The sequence below is a fragment of the Uloborus diversus genome, chromosome 6, assembly GCF_026930045.1.
Source record: "Uloborus diversus isolate 005 chromosome 6, Udiv.v.3.1, whole genome shotgun sequence".
NCBI classification, from domain to species: domain Eukaryota; kingdom Metazoa; phylum Arthropoda; class Arachnida; order Araneae; family Uloboridae; genus Uloborus; species Uloborus diversus.
The window spans coordinates 25,643,221-25,658,779 of NC_072736.1; the positions used below are offsets into that span (position 1 = coordinate 25,643,221).

The following is a 15,559-nucleotide window of genomic DNA, read 5'->3' on the forward strand; positions in this document are numbered from 1 at the left end:
TATAAGAAATATAAAAATACCTTTGCTTAAAAAACAAAAGCAATTAAAGCAATGTTAAAAGCACAAATTTGCAGGAACACTGCAGACACGTATTTTGGCGTTACAAGGAATACCTTTTTTAACAAACAAAATGTGAGCTTTATGGATTTAAGGACATCCGACAAAAGTCAGATTTTTTTCTCTGATGTCTTTACATTTATTATCTCAAATTTTATGCACTGAAAAAGATGTTCCTTGTTATGCAGAAACACGTGTCTGTAGTGTTTCTGCACATTTGAACTATTGACATTGTTTTATTTGCTTTTAAAAGTTATCTATGTTTGGCGAACTAGAACTATAACAGATAGATATATTTAGTTTTAATTCCAACTCGATTATTCAGACCGTTTATTTTTTATTTTAAAAATAACTTTTTTGTAAAATTTTTGACGCAAACAAAATCTTTTAAATAATGCGTAGTTAAATTTTAGCTGGAATTTTGTTTTAAAAACTATTGTATGAACATGAAGGTCTATACTACTATTCCAATGAGTTCAAAATTCATGTGTGTGTCGGTGGTTCTTCTTAAAACATAATTAGTACTCGGCGGAGTAGTGAAAGGCCAAGTACTCCGCTACGCTGCCAAAGTGCTACTCGGTACGTCTCTACATTATTGAAGCGTATAAAATGTGATGGCGCCTTGTCGCGTTGTTTCATCTAAAGTTTGAAGATGGAAAGAAAAAGAGAAAGTTCCTGACAAATATAGAAATGCTAAAATTTTCAATGTGTTTGAAAAATTAAAAAAATGCGTTGATGGCAGCACTACAGTAAGTATAAGTGAAACTTTCATTCGTACAATTAAAAATTCAGAACTTAATTTCAATCTTGGAAACTTGCAGAGTAATGGCTAAACAAAGTAAATATTATGAAAATGGAAGCTGCTCTTGTATTTGGTATAATCTTGTATTTTAGATTAAAGCGAACAGAAAGAGAGGTGTGGCCATAAATTGGAAACATTAGAAAGGAAAAGACAGAGCAACCTCAATATTTAAAAATTAGATAAGAATAACGATCTCATCATGGTGCATAAATAATCATTATCATCATTTTCAATTCATAAATATTATTACTGAATCTACTGTACAGTGCTATTACAGTGCTGCGTTTCATTATTACTACAATACTACATACTGCATGTTCCGCACATTTTTATTTTATGTCTGTCTCCTCCTATTAATCATTCATTTTGTGCATCTTCACAGAATTTTATGTTGAATAAAGCAGATATATATTTCTTTTAAATACAGTAACAGTTCATTTCTGCATGTAAGAAAGTGTTGTTTAGGAATGGTTTAAAGCAGTTTTAGAAGGGTCTAAAACTAAAAGAACTTGGTATGTTTTTAAAAAATTCGTATGCATACCTTTTTCTACAACGCGAAATTTCGACTTACTCGAGGGGCCTTGGAACGTATCCCTTGCGTAAGTCGAGACTCGACTGTACTGCTAAAAGAAAAGTTAGAGATAATTTGCAGGGGCTTGTTGCTTTTTATTATGAAATATGCCGCTCCGATCGACACAATAAATAAATCATACTTTTACTAAAAATAATTTTGTACCTTTGTTGAATAGGCTTTGTATTGCATAGGTTCTTATGAGCCCAGTGGCAGAAAGTTTTGGAGCTGTTTGCGACAAGCTTTTAGAACCACTTTAACTGTCTGCAAAATTCGCACATAGTTCTGACAATTCTTTATGGGCCAATACCTTTAAGAAAAACGTAACTCCCATAATTCTATCACAAAAATCCCCCCATGCCGCGCCTGTACTGTTTTTAAGACTAGCAACGTCCAAATAGTTTCTCTTTGGGCCAATATCTTCCAGGAAAACTAACTCCCATAATCGTATCACAAATATCACACGGAAGTTAAAATATGACCATTTATTCCTCTGCTATTAGTTCCTACTTTTCTAAACCTCTTCACCAACGCATGCTTTACATTATAACTTGAATATAACTTTCTGTCCCCACGTCCGCAGTTCAAGCGAATTTGTCAAAGTGCTGCCGGGAAGAAAAATATCCGACAGTTATGGACATTTTTTTTTTATTTTGCGGACAACTTTATTTGTTTTTGGCTTGGACAGAACTGTCCGCAATAGAGTTCCGTTGTTCGCATCAATGATGCCGTGTTGCGGCATTTCTGCCACGGGGCTTATAAGAAGAAAAAGATAATTATTGTTGACTGAAAGTAGATGTTAAGAGATTGCTGCACAATTACAGCAAAATGCTTATTTATGCATTACACATGACATCGGAAAAGGTTTAATAAAAAAGTTGAACTGACAGTACTGTGTTTTTGACAAGTGATTGCCAAATGTTAATAATTTTGAACTTTTAAAACTGAAAAGAAAAGATAATTTTTTATTATTTTTTAAATATTTAAGGGGAAAGTTCAGGATTCCGGGTGTTCTGGGTTTCAGGATTCCAAAATTTGGGTCTGATACTAGGAATAAGAGGAAAAATTTTGTGTTATAATGTTAATTTGTGTTAAAAATTTGCTATTAACTTTTAATAAGACTAATTTAATCTCTTTTTCTAGAAAACAAAGATGCTAGCTGGAACTATGATTTAAAGTATAAAATGGATTCTCAAATGAGAACAAAGCGCCTGCTATCTGATTTAGGCACCTCTCCACCTAAACGTTCTCGATGGTTCACTATAGATGTTGCAAAATCTGAAGACAAAGATGAAGAAAAAGAAGAAAAACCTATACTATTGTTGAAGCCATTTTCGCCTATACCACATGTTTGCTTTGACAAAGTAAAACTTGGATCATCCAAAACATGTGTCTTGTACTTAAAGAATCCTATAGTTGCTGAACAAACCATAATTATTGATAAGTTCCCATTTGATTGTGGTTTTTTTGTTGAAGAAATCAAGATTCACGTTGATGCTGGTGAAGAAAAGGCATTGAACATCACGTGGACGCCAGAAAAGGCCTGCAATTGTCGTGAGACTATAAAATTCAAGTCATCAACTGGATGTAAGACTCAAGCTTATCTTTTGGGTACTGCTTACTCTCCTATGAAAAAGGTGAGTTGCTCTCTGGATTAACGTTTTAACCCTTGACCACTTTTCAGGTTTTGTACGGGTCATGGAAATCCTGGAAAGTCATGGAAAAAGAATAAAGATTTCAGACCTGGAAAAGTCATGAAAAATTGAAATTTTCATTCCAAGTAATGAAAATTTATTTAAAGTGATGGGGAATATCCTGGACAAAGAGAAAATTACAGTAGCTAAAACAGCAGATATCTTGAGTGATTCAACAATATTGCATATAAAAGCTATTAAAGCTGAAAAATTAAACGATCCCAAAAATAAACCTGAATTTTTTAAATCTCATTGCATTGACTTCTATAGCAGCCGCACGTTTTTTTTTTTGTAATGAGGTATTACTGCTTGGATATCACTCATTTTGAATTTACCATTATTTTCAACAATTCATACATTTTATATTCTGCAGTAGCGATCTTGCACTGTCTTGGTTTTGCCACGCCCACTCAAAAACCGCAAGTGAATTTCATTCGAGTTCATTTCCATCACTCGTAAAAACTTTATTATTAAATTTATGCGAGTTAATGTCAATTTGTCGAAGATTTTAGAAAATTCAGATCTTAATTCAGGCGGTAGAACACAGAAATAGGGGAACTTCAATACTCTAAAAACGAGTAGTGCCCAATAAGCGACACGTAAAACTAATTCATGCGTCCCACTGCTATGCTCAATGTCGGGAATCAAACACTGTTCTGGAAATTCTGAACCTCTTAATTTATATGCATTTGAAAATGTGCAAATAAGTAAACAAGTACAAGGATCAGAAGATCTATTCACTACTGAATGTTTTTTTTTAAATATAAATATCTGATTCATTTTTGGTAACCAAACACACATATATATTTATATACGTATGAGTAAAAAACTTAACCTTATAAAAACCAGTACCACCTATCTTTTTCTCATTGAATTAATTAGAGTATGATTTGGATTGAAATAGGGAATGTTGCTAATATCAATGCTAATTAAAATTTCAGTATACGGATCCATTCAATATAAAACATGATGTATTAGTGCAGTATACTGGTGTAAAACTACTTGGTAATCTTTTGGTGGAAAATATTCTGCAGTAATTAGTCACAGCTTGTAATGTGATAATATTATACATTTGTAACACCACTGTCACATTACATAGTTAGGATGTTTAGAAATAATTGTGTACTTTATAAATATTATTTTTGTATTTTTGAGGAAAAAATTGACACTTGAACTTGTAATGCATACTTTAAGTCAAAAATTGAGTCAAAGTGTTAACAAATTGTGTGATACATATACAGAATTAGTTTATGTTCTTCAAATAGAATAAATGATTGAAAGTACTAATAGCAGGGACATTTCACTATGGATATTAATATATTTTGTTAATTGTGGTTTAAACAAAAAAAGCCATTTTCTTTGATAGTTACTTTTGAAAAGTTACTTTGATAGTTACTTTATTTTTTTAAAGCATAGATTTATTGGATTTTATACAATATTGTTAAAAAGCATCTACTCAAATGATCAAAACAGCTAAAATAAGAATTAATATATTTTGAACAAATTTAATATCACTTGATATCTAGAGCAACCGGCTTTAATGAATACCTGCCACTATACTGGAGGGATTAGCTCAGTAAGGATGCCTTTGCCATTAAATTTGATTCACAATCTTGTTTCAAGTGTGTGTCGTTTTAAAGACATGCTCTTCATGCCTATAATATCTTTCCTGGAACTCCACCTCAGCATTACTAGAAGTAATGCAAAGCATTATATCTGGTAATTTTTGCATTAGTTTGAGGTGACCCAGTTGTTCACTGCACAGCATTTTCTCAAATGTAAAAAGTCTGTCTTTTTAAAATGGCACTGTATGATGCTTTTCAGCTCCCTTCATTTTTAAAAAGCTGCTTCACTTGACAATCCAAATATTTTGCATGCATTTTTTATTGTTGAGTTGCCATAATCAGCTGGCCGATTAGGTTCTACTGGAATTTAACTTGAATCTAACACTTGAAGCAATTTTTACCAGAATGTCGAAAGAGTGAGACACTTCAACTTCAATAATTCTTCTAGTAAAAATTTTGACAAAACTAAATAAACAAATATAAACTGAATTTATTAATTTTTAGTTATTAAAATATAGTTTTCAGCCGTCAAAAATGTTGAAGTATGTAAAAGAAGCAAAAGGATAGAAATCCTTAACACTAAAGTGATTTTTTGCAAATCTGTGTACAATCTTGGCACGTCTCCTGAAAATAAGAATATTTATTATTTATTAACATAAAACTTAAAATAAGCTACTTTAAAGTTGCTTATGTCAAAACAACTTACGATTGTCAAATATATTAAAATATGTACAAGATGCAATAGGGATTTAAATCTCAAGCACGAGATGCAATTCTCCGCAAAGTATGATTACCAAGGAAGCATGGGTCCGTAAACCCATTTCTTAAAATTTAACTTTAAACAAGCTAATCTAAAGTAGCCTGTAGCAAAATTACTTCCGATAGTCAAAAATATTGAAATATTTACATGATGCAATAGGATTGAAATATCAAGCATGAGATGCAATTCTCTGTGAAGTGCGATTTCAAAGTTAACATAACTCCAAAAGTAAATTCATCTATTAAAATTAAATATAAACCAAGCTAATTTAAGTAGCATATGCCAAAACAACTTTTGCTTGTTAAAAATATCAAAATATGTACAAGATGCATAGGGATTGAAATCTCAAGCACGTGATGCAATTCCCCGCAAAATACGATTACAAAGGAAGCATGGGTTCAAAAATAAATTCGGTCAATTAAATTGAACATGAAATAAGCCAATCTAAGGTAGTCTGTGCTAAAAGAACTTCCGATTATCAAAAATATTAAAATAATTACAAGACGCAAAAGGATTGAAATCTCAATCAAGAGATGCAATTTTTTGCGCGGAGTAAGATTTCAAAGCTTGCATGGCTTCAAAAGCAAATTCATTTAGTAAAATTAAAATATAAAACAAGCTAATCTAAAGTAGCATGTGTCAGAGCAAATTTCATTTTTCAAAAATATCAAAATATGTACAAAATGCAAAAGGATTAAAATCTCAAACACGAGGTGCAGTTCTCCACGATGTACGATTACAAAGGAAGCATGGATCCAAAAATGAATATATATTCATTGAAATTAAAATTAAAATCAGCTAGATTAAGGTAGCTTGGGGAAGTTTTTTTTTTGGTCACAAAGTGACGATCGGCACTGAAATTTTTGATCACCATCGAAAATTTTTGGTCGCCAAAAGACAAGTGGCGACCACTAATATGAACCTCTATCTGGAGAGGGTTTTTTGATTAAAAATACCTTCGGGAGGGGGCTTTTGATCAAAAAAACTTTTTGAAAAGGATTTTTGGATCAAAAAAACTTTTTGAAAGGGATTTTTAGATCAAAAATACCTTCTGAAGGGAGGTTTTTGATCAAAACAGCATTTAAAAATACATAAACTACTGTACTAATTCATGTTAAAACCAATGGCTCTGGGGGTTTTCTTCACCCCACCCCTCCTTCACTGTGGGACTGATTGTGTGTAATTATTTTTTTTAGCTCTCCTCCTCCAGAGGTAAGGTTGATGGTAGAATTTTGTTGCATTAAGTCTCAAATTGCGCCTTAATTAATCTTACCTGTTTCTTCTTCTTCGGCACTACAGCCTAGGGCAGGCGAAGACCGTTTCCTCCATCCCGCCCTGTCAGAAACAGATTTCCTCCATCCACTGAGGCCAACAATTTTTAAGTCTTTTTCGGCACAATCGAGCCATCTGGTTGGTGGGCGGCCCCTCTTGCGCGCACCATCTGGAATTGTGAAGGTGACTTTATGGGTTGGATCCCTACTACCTAGTCTAAAAAAGTGCCCCAGCCATCTGATGCGATTGGCTTTAATAAAGTGGATAATATCTGGCTGTTTATAGAATTTTTTAAATATCTCAAAATTATAGAGAGTGCGCCATCTGTATGAGATCTTTCCTGGCAGCTGTAATATACGCAGCAATCTTTCTGCATTAGAGTTCCATTTCCAGTCCATCTAATCTCCTGTCAAGCTAAAACGTCTAATTTGTAGTCGTTAAATACATTGGTAAAACTTCTAAGAGCTCCACTCCTATAAAGGGAGCGAACATTCCAGGTACCAATTTTCAAGTCGTATTCATTCCTGGTCGTTTCCGTAAAGGCAGTCCAGTTTTTACTTCTTGAGATTTCTGAACAATAGTAATTTTTTATGGGGCTGAGTTGTTAGCCCAGCGCCCAACCCCCAACCTGGAGGGCCAGTCCTATTTTAGTCGCCTTTTACGACATGCATAGGCTACGTTGGGACTATTCTGACCTCTTGGTTACCACATGGTAACCGTCAATTTTACCTATTGGTATTATAAAATATATTGCAAATTCAGCTTTGACCGGTACTATTCCTACCCTGGAATAATGGCAGTTGGTAATATCATTTACTACTTAATGATTGTAAAATAAGAAATATGAGGCTTTTCAAAATGACATAAACATGTTAAACTGAAACCTTTATGCAATACACCAGGCAGCCCGTAAAGGACAGATCCAGAAACTTTTCAGGGGGGGGGATGGATTTTTATAATTGCCCCTTACTAGTTAGCGTCTTATCCTGATTTTGCTCGTGCATACACAAACACTATATGTTTCTATGTATATATAGTGTTCAAACATATAAGCAAGTGCAAATTAATAAAATAAGATTTATTAATTAAAATAAACTTTTGGAGATGAAACATGATTGGTACCAAAAAGGTGAACTCATGTGCACATTAAATTATTTACTTAGCAAATAAATGCAGCGCTACCATCAGCATACATTTTCAACACAGAACCACACTGAACGTTATTAAATAGAGAAACATGAAGCAAGATGCGTATTTATTATTAGGTGGTCTTTAACATTTTACTTTATTTTTTTCAGTTTTCAACAATATTTCCTTTTGTAATCCAGTAATCAAAGTAAGAATTGGAATGGAAGATGTGGTAGTTTGTTAGATGTCCAATATGATTTTTTGAATGAAAAGATTAACTTCAGATAGTCATTTGGAAACCTTATGTTTGTATCTAGTTATATGCAAATAATATAAATTGAATAGTTTTTGTAGATTTTTTTAAAAAATAAAACAAAAGAATGGAAGCGTAAAATCAACATATTTGAAAATCAAGGCAAGCAGTTTACAATTACAAGCGTAAAAAAAGAAAAGCCTCTTTTAAGAATATGTTTTTTAGTAATGAAAATTTTTAATACTGTACTGTAACTGGTCCTAATCAATTTATTCAATTTAATTGTTTTTCCTTATTCATTAAATTTTTTGATAAATATTATCAGGTGCCAGAGCTTTAGTTCCTTTATTTTTTCAAATTAAATAAAATGTCCCTTCTGGAAAACACAAAATCCTCAAGCTGAATAGTTGAGAATTTTGTGCTTTGAAAGGCTATAGCTTAAAAAACAAAGCTTCAATTTCACAATATTTTTGAGCCCTCTTTCCGATTTTCAATGCGTGAAATGTGTTTATGAGATGTTAAAAATACAATTGCACACTCTCATGCAGACCAAAACTTGTTGAATCAGAAAAACATAAAAAATAACACAAAAACCAAAATACATTTACATACTTTGAATAACAGCACTATTATCTTGTAGTTCACTAGTTACATGGATTTTTGCTTGGTCATCCAAAGTCTGTATCTTCTTGGAAAAAAATCCTATAAAGTTATCAGTTTCCTCTTCGACCTAGTTCAAGCGGTGGAAGTTAGATTCGTAAAAGACAAGACTGTATTCAAGAGAGATGATAACTGAACATTTTCCCGTGTTTCCTAGGGTGACCCTCTTTAAAATGAATGGCGTCATCATATAGATGGCGCCACACTGTATGATAACAGGCTTCAAAAAATCAGTGGCTCTGGATGTCTGATTTTGAAGGTTATGTTTCCCCCTTTATGATTTGCATTTATGCCTGTTAGACTTTTTCTTTCTCGGTGAAGATCATGAGCTTTTGTTTCATCATATTTTCAAGCCAAAATTCAATCCCAACAAGAAAGAAAAAAATTGTTACACATTACTTATTCCTAGAAAGACAAAAGAATATTCTTTTGTCTTTGAAGAATTTTGCGAATATTTAGTTGTTTTGCAAATCTTCTTTTATTTATTTAAAAAAAAATTTGGTAAGTGCCCGGTTATTTTTCACTTGGCTCAGGGGGGGGGGGCTATTGTCCCCCCTCCCTGCATCTGTTCTTGCAGCCCATTTGTCATGTCCTGGAACTGCAGTTTCGTTCTTGTTTGAACTCCTCAGTCAGGAATGGTGGTTGGTCGGGCTATAGGTAGATGTCATCTTATCGCTGGTGAGATAAAATCACTTTATCAATTTGTTGGCCCTCTCAGCTTCAATGAGATGACATCTGCCTCTGGCTTGGTTGTTTGCTGTTCCTGACTGAGAAGTTCTTATAGGAACAAAACTGCAGTCTCGGGGTGTGATGGCCAGGCTGTCTGGTGTATTTATTGCATGTAGTTTGAAAGCATTTTTTAAAAAATTATTTTACTTGTCCAAAGCTCATTAAACACTTGTCTGTGATGTACAAACGCATCATATTTGCGTAAATTTTGGAATGTTTGATTTGAGTTCGGCACAAGAAAAATCTGTTTCAATTCTGTGAAGCCAGAACTTAGTTTATCAGGTGCTGAGTATGCTTATAAATTACCATTTTCCTCTCCACGATTCCCAGTCCAAGAGATACAAATGGGAGCGACAATTCACACTTCTACTTTTAATCAAGAAAAACAATATTTTGAACTGTTTTTTTGATGACAGTTTGATTTACACCATTACAAAAGAGACTAATTGTGCACAACTGTGCTGTGAAAGGCATCATCTGATCTGAAGCTAAAAAGTCAGTCAAAAAGATAGGTGCCTGTAAAATCAAAAGATTTCTGTTGCTGCAGCTCCATGTTTTATAGGATATCATTCACAAGCCCAATGTCTCAAAGTTTTGATCAACGAAAACATGTCTTGAAACTCCATTATATTCTCAATGTTATCTCCTATTTCAGAATGATCTATTTCTAACATTTTGATGATGAAAAATTGTTCTTTTTTTTAAAATTAAAATATATTTAATAGCCGTATTTTCTTAGAAAACATGAAATATACGAGTATTAAATGTTTAAATGTACATGAAATCCATGTTATTCTTTCTTTTTAGCAGAAATTAGATATTATAACACTTTTTTTAATTTAAAATTAAAATAATAATTAAAAAAAATAGTCAATAGCTTTCTTAGTTCAAGATACCAAGAACTATCTAAATTAGTCAAATCGTCAACCAAGCATTAATTTTGAGCAGGATGTAATTTTGGTAAATTGTTAAGTCGAAGTTTTTGACATTTTTTTTTTTTTTTTTGCGCATGCATTTATGTATATCGTCGCCTCACAGCAACAGTAAGACATCTAATCCGAGAAATAATACTAAGATATCTTACTGTTGCTCTCAGGCGACGATATGTATACACGAATAAACATTCACTGAATGAAAATTATTTCCAAATTTTAACTTAAGTATGTTTAATGTTGATATTATTGATGTACTAATTATTTTCTGTGTATACATTTACGGTGATAAAATGATAAGTAGCAAATAGTTACTTATTAAAAGAAATTAAATTGTCTTTTTTTGCTTGCATTGTCAAAGTTAATGTTTTTGTGTAGAATACTGAAAGCAAAAAAATAATTAAACAAATAAAGCACTGAAATGTATGTATTGCAATTTTTTGGATACATAATTTTATGAAAAAAATTTCAGGTTTCTCAATTTTTCTTGAGTGAAAATAAATCCCTTCAGGGGAACAAAATTTCCATATTTTTTTTCTCTCTGACTCAGATTTTTACTTGTAAAAACCTAATTTTTACTATATCCTGGTAAAAATCAGTTTTTCCTGGTAAAAACCTAACCGTGCCAAGCGTTAACACAGATACTCAAAACAGTTTTTGATTAATTGGTTTTATTCTTTTCTTCTCTTTTATTATTTCTAAACTAAATCTTTTTTCATTCTTTTTTCTTTTCAGAAAACAAAATGTCTTCAGCCGAAAGTCATGAAAGAAAGTAATAAAGCCAATAGTTGTAATGCCAGTGTGGTTAAATCTCAACAATGTTTCAAATCTGTTTTGACTGCTAATAAAGAAAATGTAGAAGTGTGTAAGGAAAATGTTGTAAGGAATGTAGAGTCTGGTAGAGTTGTGAATACATTTTTTTCAATACCAGAAATATCCATCCAAAAACCTCTTCCAGCACGTCAGTCTGTTTACTTTACTCTAAATGATGAAGAAGATTTTCCAGATTCCCCCATACGAAGGCAAACATTTTCCATAAAAAATATGTTGATGGGTGGTCGGAAATCGGAGATAATACCTGTGCAGAATCGAAAGTCATGCACTGAAAATGTCCTAACTGAAAAACAATTTAATTTGCAGCCAAGTAGCTTTGAAATAACAACTCCAAATGTAGCCTCTGCCAAACCACTCCGTTCACGTGAAACATTTAGTGTAATAAAGCCACCAGAACCAGCTTGCTTCGCTGAAAATTTGAAGTATTGTAACAGCAATACTGATGACAATGCATTAATGTTAAAGCGCAAGACATTCAATGTATTAAAAAATAGAATAGATTCTAACCAAAACCTAGAATCAACAAGAATTGAGAAACCTGTTGAAGTTTCACAAGTGTCAAATTCATCTTCCGAATCTTTACTTTCTAACACTGAGGATAAAGTGATGGTTCATAACATTATTGACAAACGCATCTATTTCGGACTGTCACCTGAAAACTTAGTGATGAACGATAAACGATGTACTCATGTAATCAGGCGGAATGTTTCAGAAAATGCAGACTGCGGTTTTGAAGTTGGGTTTGATTGTTTTTCTGCTGGAAGTTTGAATGATGCTGGAAAAGAAGACTTTAAATTTTCCGATTCTCATATGAATGCACCAGTCTCAGATTTAACAAAGGATCTTTCTAAGGAATGCTCGGTTGCAACTGCTGAAAAGAAAAAAGAATTAGGACCCAATATGATGTGTGGAATTGAAAAAGATACAGTGGGAAAAAATGTCAAAAGTGTAAGATTCTCTAATGTGAATGAAATAGTATCAACTAATAATATAATGAGCAGTGTTTCAAGTTGTAATTTTCCTGCCGTTCCTCACTATTTTGATTCAGATTTAAATCAGGAACATTTAAAAAGCAAATGGCATGCTCAATTGAATGAAGACTACTCATACAAAAAGCTAACACTTTCAGATTCTAATTTTCTTGATACATCATGTAACACACTTGAAGTAAAGGATAAAGAACTAGGTAAGATTACAGAAAGTACTGTTCAAGAATCTTTTCAATTTCCTGAGTGGGGAAAGTCAAGAGAAACATATTTTGAAATTCCGTTTGATGTTGAAAAAACTTTACCTGAATCAGGTAAATCTTCCAAAGCATTGAAACTTCCTTTGTCAAACAAACCTGTTGCTTCCTTGTGCCCTGATGTTGGTCAGAAACAGGCTTCCTCTGTTGAACAAAAGAAACTAAGGCATTCACCATTTAAAGCAAAAACTTTAAGACCCATGCTCAAAAAAGGTAAAAGTTAGTGCATGTTTTTGTATATTAAAATTATTGAATGAATAGTAGTTAAATAATATTAGAAAACTAGAAAATCGTCCATCAAGGTATGACGAGTGAAAATTGCTTCTACATTTGAACAAATCAATTGCCTGTTAGGTGATATTTTAATAGTTGAAATTTCAACCCTAACTCCCGGTAATGAACCTTAAACTCCAGTAGATAGCGTTCATTATGGACCACTTTTTCATTTCTTTATTCTAATAAAATGACAGTTTTGCCAGTAAAACAGTTAATAAGTTACGAATCCAGTTCAACATTGTCGAAATTAAGCATTTCCCTTCATATCAAACATTTCCAAAAAATATCGAACTATCATGTCGTGGTTCAAGTTTTATTGTTGATGATGTGAGCGTTACTCCATCTTTTGCTATGAGAATACCAGTATTACTTGTAATTGGGATATAACTTCAGTAATACTAACTTAATTTTTAAGTAAATGATTATTATTATTGTAGAGTTCATGCTATGTTATTAGAAGATTTAATGAAACAATTCACATTCAGGATAGTAGAAATTCTTACTGGACGTTTTCTGTCCTAAGAGGGAGGAGAAAAAATATTGCAGTTGGTATGACCTAAGAAATTTTTAAAGGCATTCAATATTCTAACCTTTTTTCAAAAGTCAATATTGAACTTTTGGATCCACAATAAAAAAAGGCAATTTAAATCAGGGTTCGTTGATTTAAATCATAATTAAAATCATGATTTAAATCAATTATTAAAAAAAATCATTGATTCAAATCAATTGATTTGAATCAAGTGATTTTATTTTTATAAATTAATTTTTCATTTTTAGAATGTGTTGCTCTAAATTTAACTACACTCCATTATGCAATCTTAACTTCAACAGACAAAACTACATAGATCTCTCTTGATGTGTGTGAAACAGATTTTCCTTCTTCCAAAATTACAGTTCAATTCAGTATAGAACCAAATAAAAAGTTTCAGTTTTTCTCATACACCATCACTGATATAATTAAGAAAAGTAATTGCTCAATGTATTCTTTTACACTAAAACGTACATGATGTTGGAAACCATATTTTTAAGCAAAGCATAAGACAAAATCACTTCTTATCGAAGTATTATAACGTATTGAAAAATCTTAAAAATGTATTGAATAGTTAGAGAACTTATCTTAGTTTGAAAAGTAAACCGAGTAGATTCATCTACTGTATGAAATATGTTTATAAATGTAAAGTAATAATTAATAATTTAATAAAAATAAAAAAATGATTTAAATTTAAAAAATCAGATTTAAATCTTTTATCTGATTTAATACTTTTTTGATTTTTTAAAAAAAATTAAAAAAATCATAAACCTTGATTTAAATTGAAAAAAATTTCACTAATCATGCATCCTATATAGGTCAGTGTGTAGCTGATGCAGTTTATCAGTGGCTTTTTTGTTTTTACACTTCATTGAAAAATGAATTTTGTCCTTTTTCTTGCATAGAAAAATAGTTATGCTTTAAGGATTTATTTTGTTACCGTAATCATCATTATTTTAATGATGAAATAGGTATTTGAAAATTTTAATTTAGATGATAAATCATTTTCTTAAATAAGGTTGAAAGGGATTTTCAATTTTAAATTTTGCTATCCTTTTACTAGATAGGTAAAAATCAAGATAGATTGTAAATCAGGAAGTCTACTTACAGTCCCAGTTGTATGATACTTTAATTCAGTAGCATACATAGACTTCTGTGCCCCCACCCCCCATGAAAAAAAATAATAAAGAAAAATACATCTGGTACAAGGGAAAAAAAAGCATTTTAAACTGGGAACTATCATCCTGGGATTTGAGGAGAAATGGAAGTAGTTAAGTTGGAAATCCAAACCATTAGAATATGATTAGAAGTGCAATGTGTATCAATAACATCCATCTTGGCTAAGGAATGCATGTTAATGATTAAGGCATTTATACAGTTTAAAAGCCAAACGTTTTAACAAATGGGTAGAGGGGGAGGATTCTGAGAATATTTATCTTGAAAAAAAACAAGTATGGGGAGATGCATGAGTAATGAGCATTACATGTTTATTTTAGTGTTCTATAAAACCTTTTTCTATGCATCATACGAATCAACTTTTATCTTCTGTTCATATGTACATTTATTTGTTTACCTCCTTTTAGCCCAACCTGAAGCATCACTAGGTGTCAAATATCGTGAAAATCCCGCAAATTTTTTACCTCGACGTCTTAATTTGAAGAAACAGAAGAACTCGGGTGAGTAATTACTAATCATTATGTGTTGAATCTCCAAAGAGCTTTTTTCTGCATTAACACTAGAATTATCGAAGGGGTCATTTTGACCCCAAGCAAACTTTTTTTGCTAACTGCTCTTCTATATTTTTACTAAACTCTTAATCCTTCCTTGACTTTTCCTTAATCATTGTGGTGTGTGATACTATATATAGATTTAAAGAAAAAAAAATTTTTTTTGAGCCCCAATCGGAAGGTTATACCTGGAATTACGGGAGGTGTCATTTTGACACCTTTGAGAAAAAGGAAATGCTCATTCATTTCATAGCAATATATTTTTGTTCTGCAAGCTATATTTGTTTTTTCCAACTAAGCAACGAACAAAAAATAATAAAAGGGTGTCTGCATAACATCACACCTGCCAGTCATGTGATTTGTAATACTGAAAATATACTTTCTAAAGGAAAGAGAACAGTGAAATATTAGGAATAGATGAATGATTGTAGGTTATGCCAGATAATTTGTTTTTTTTTTATTCATTTTTGATAAAATAGTTTATTTTATTTACGTGACTTTTTGTTTTTTAAAAGCATATTATTGTG

At 31.9% G+C, this 15,559-nt stretch overlaps 1 protein-coding gene across 1 annotated transcript in view; it reads left to right on the forward strand.

Annotated features, from left to right (window-relative positions):
* The first annotated feature begins 910 nt into the window (after positions 1-910).
* Positions 911-15,559, forward strand: part of LOC129224287 (abnormal spindle-like microcephaly-associated protein homolog) — an 88,143-nt gene continuing 73,494 nt past the window's right edge. Inside the window, exons 1-3 of the mRNA XM_054858717.1 lie at positions 911-932; positions 2,574-3,067; positions 11,159-11,288. Coding sequence (XP_054714692.1) covers positions 911-932; positions 2,574-3,067; positions 11,159-11,288 — 646 coding nt within the window. The remainder of the gene's footprint in view (positions 933-2,573; positions 3,068-11,158; positions 11,289-15,559) is intronic.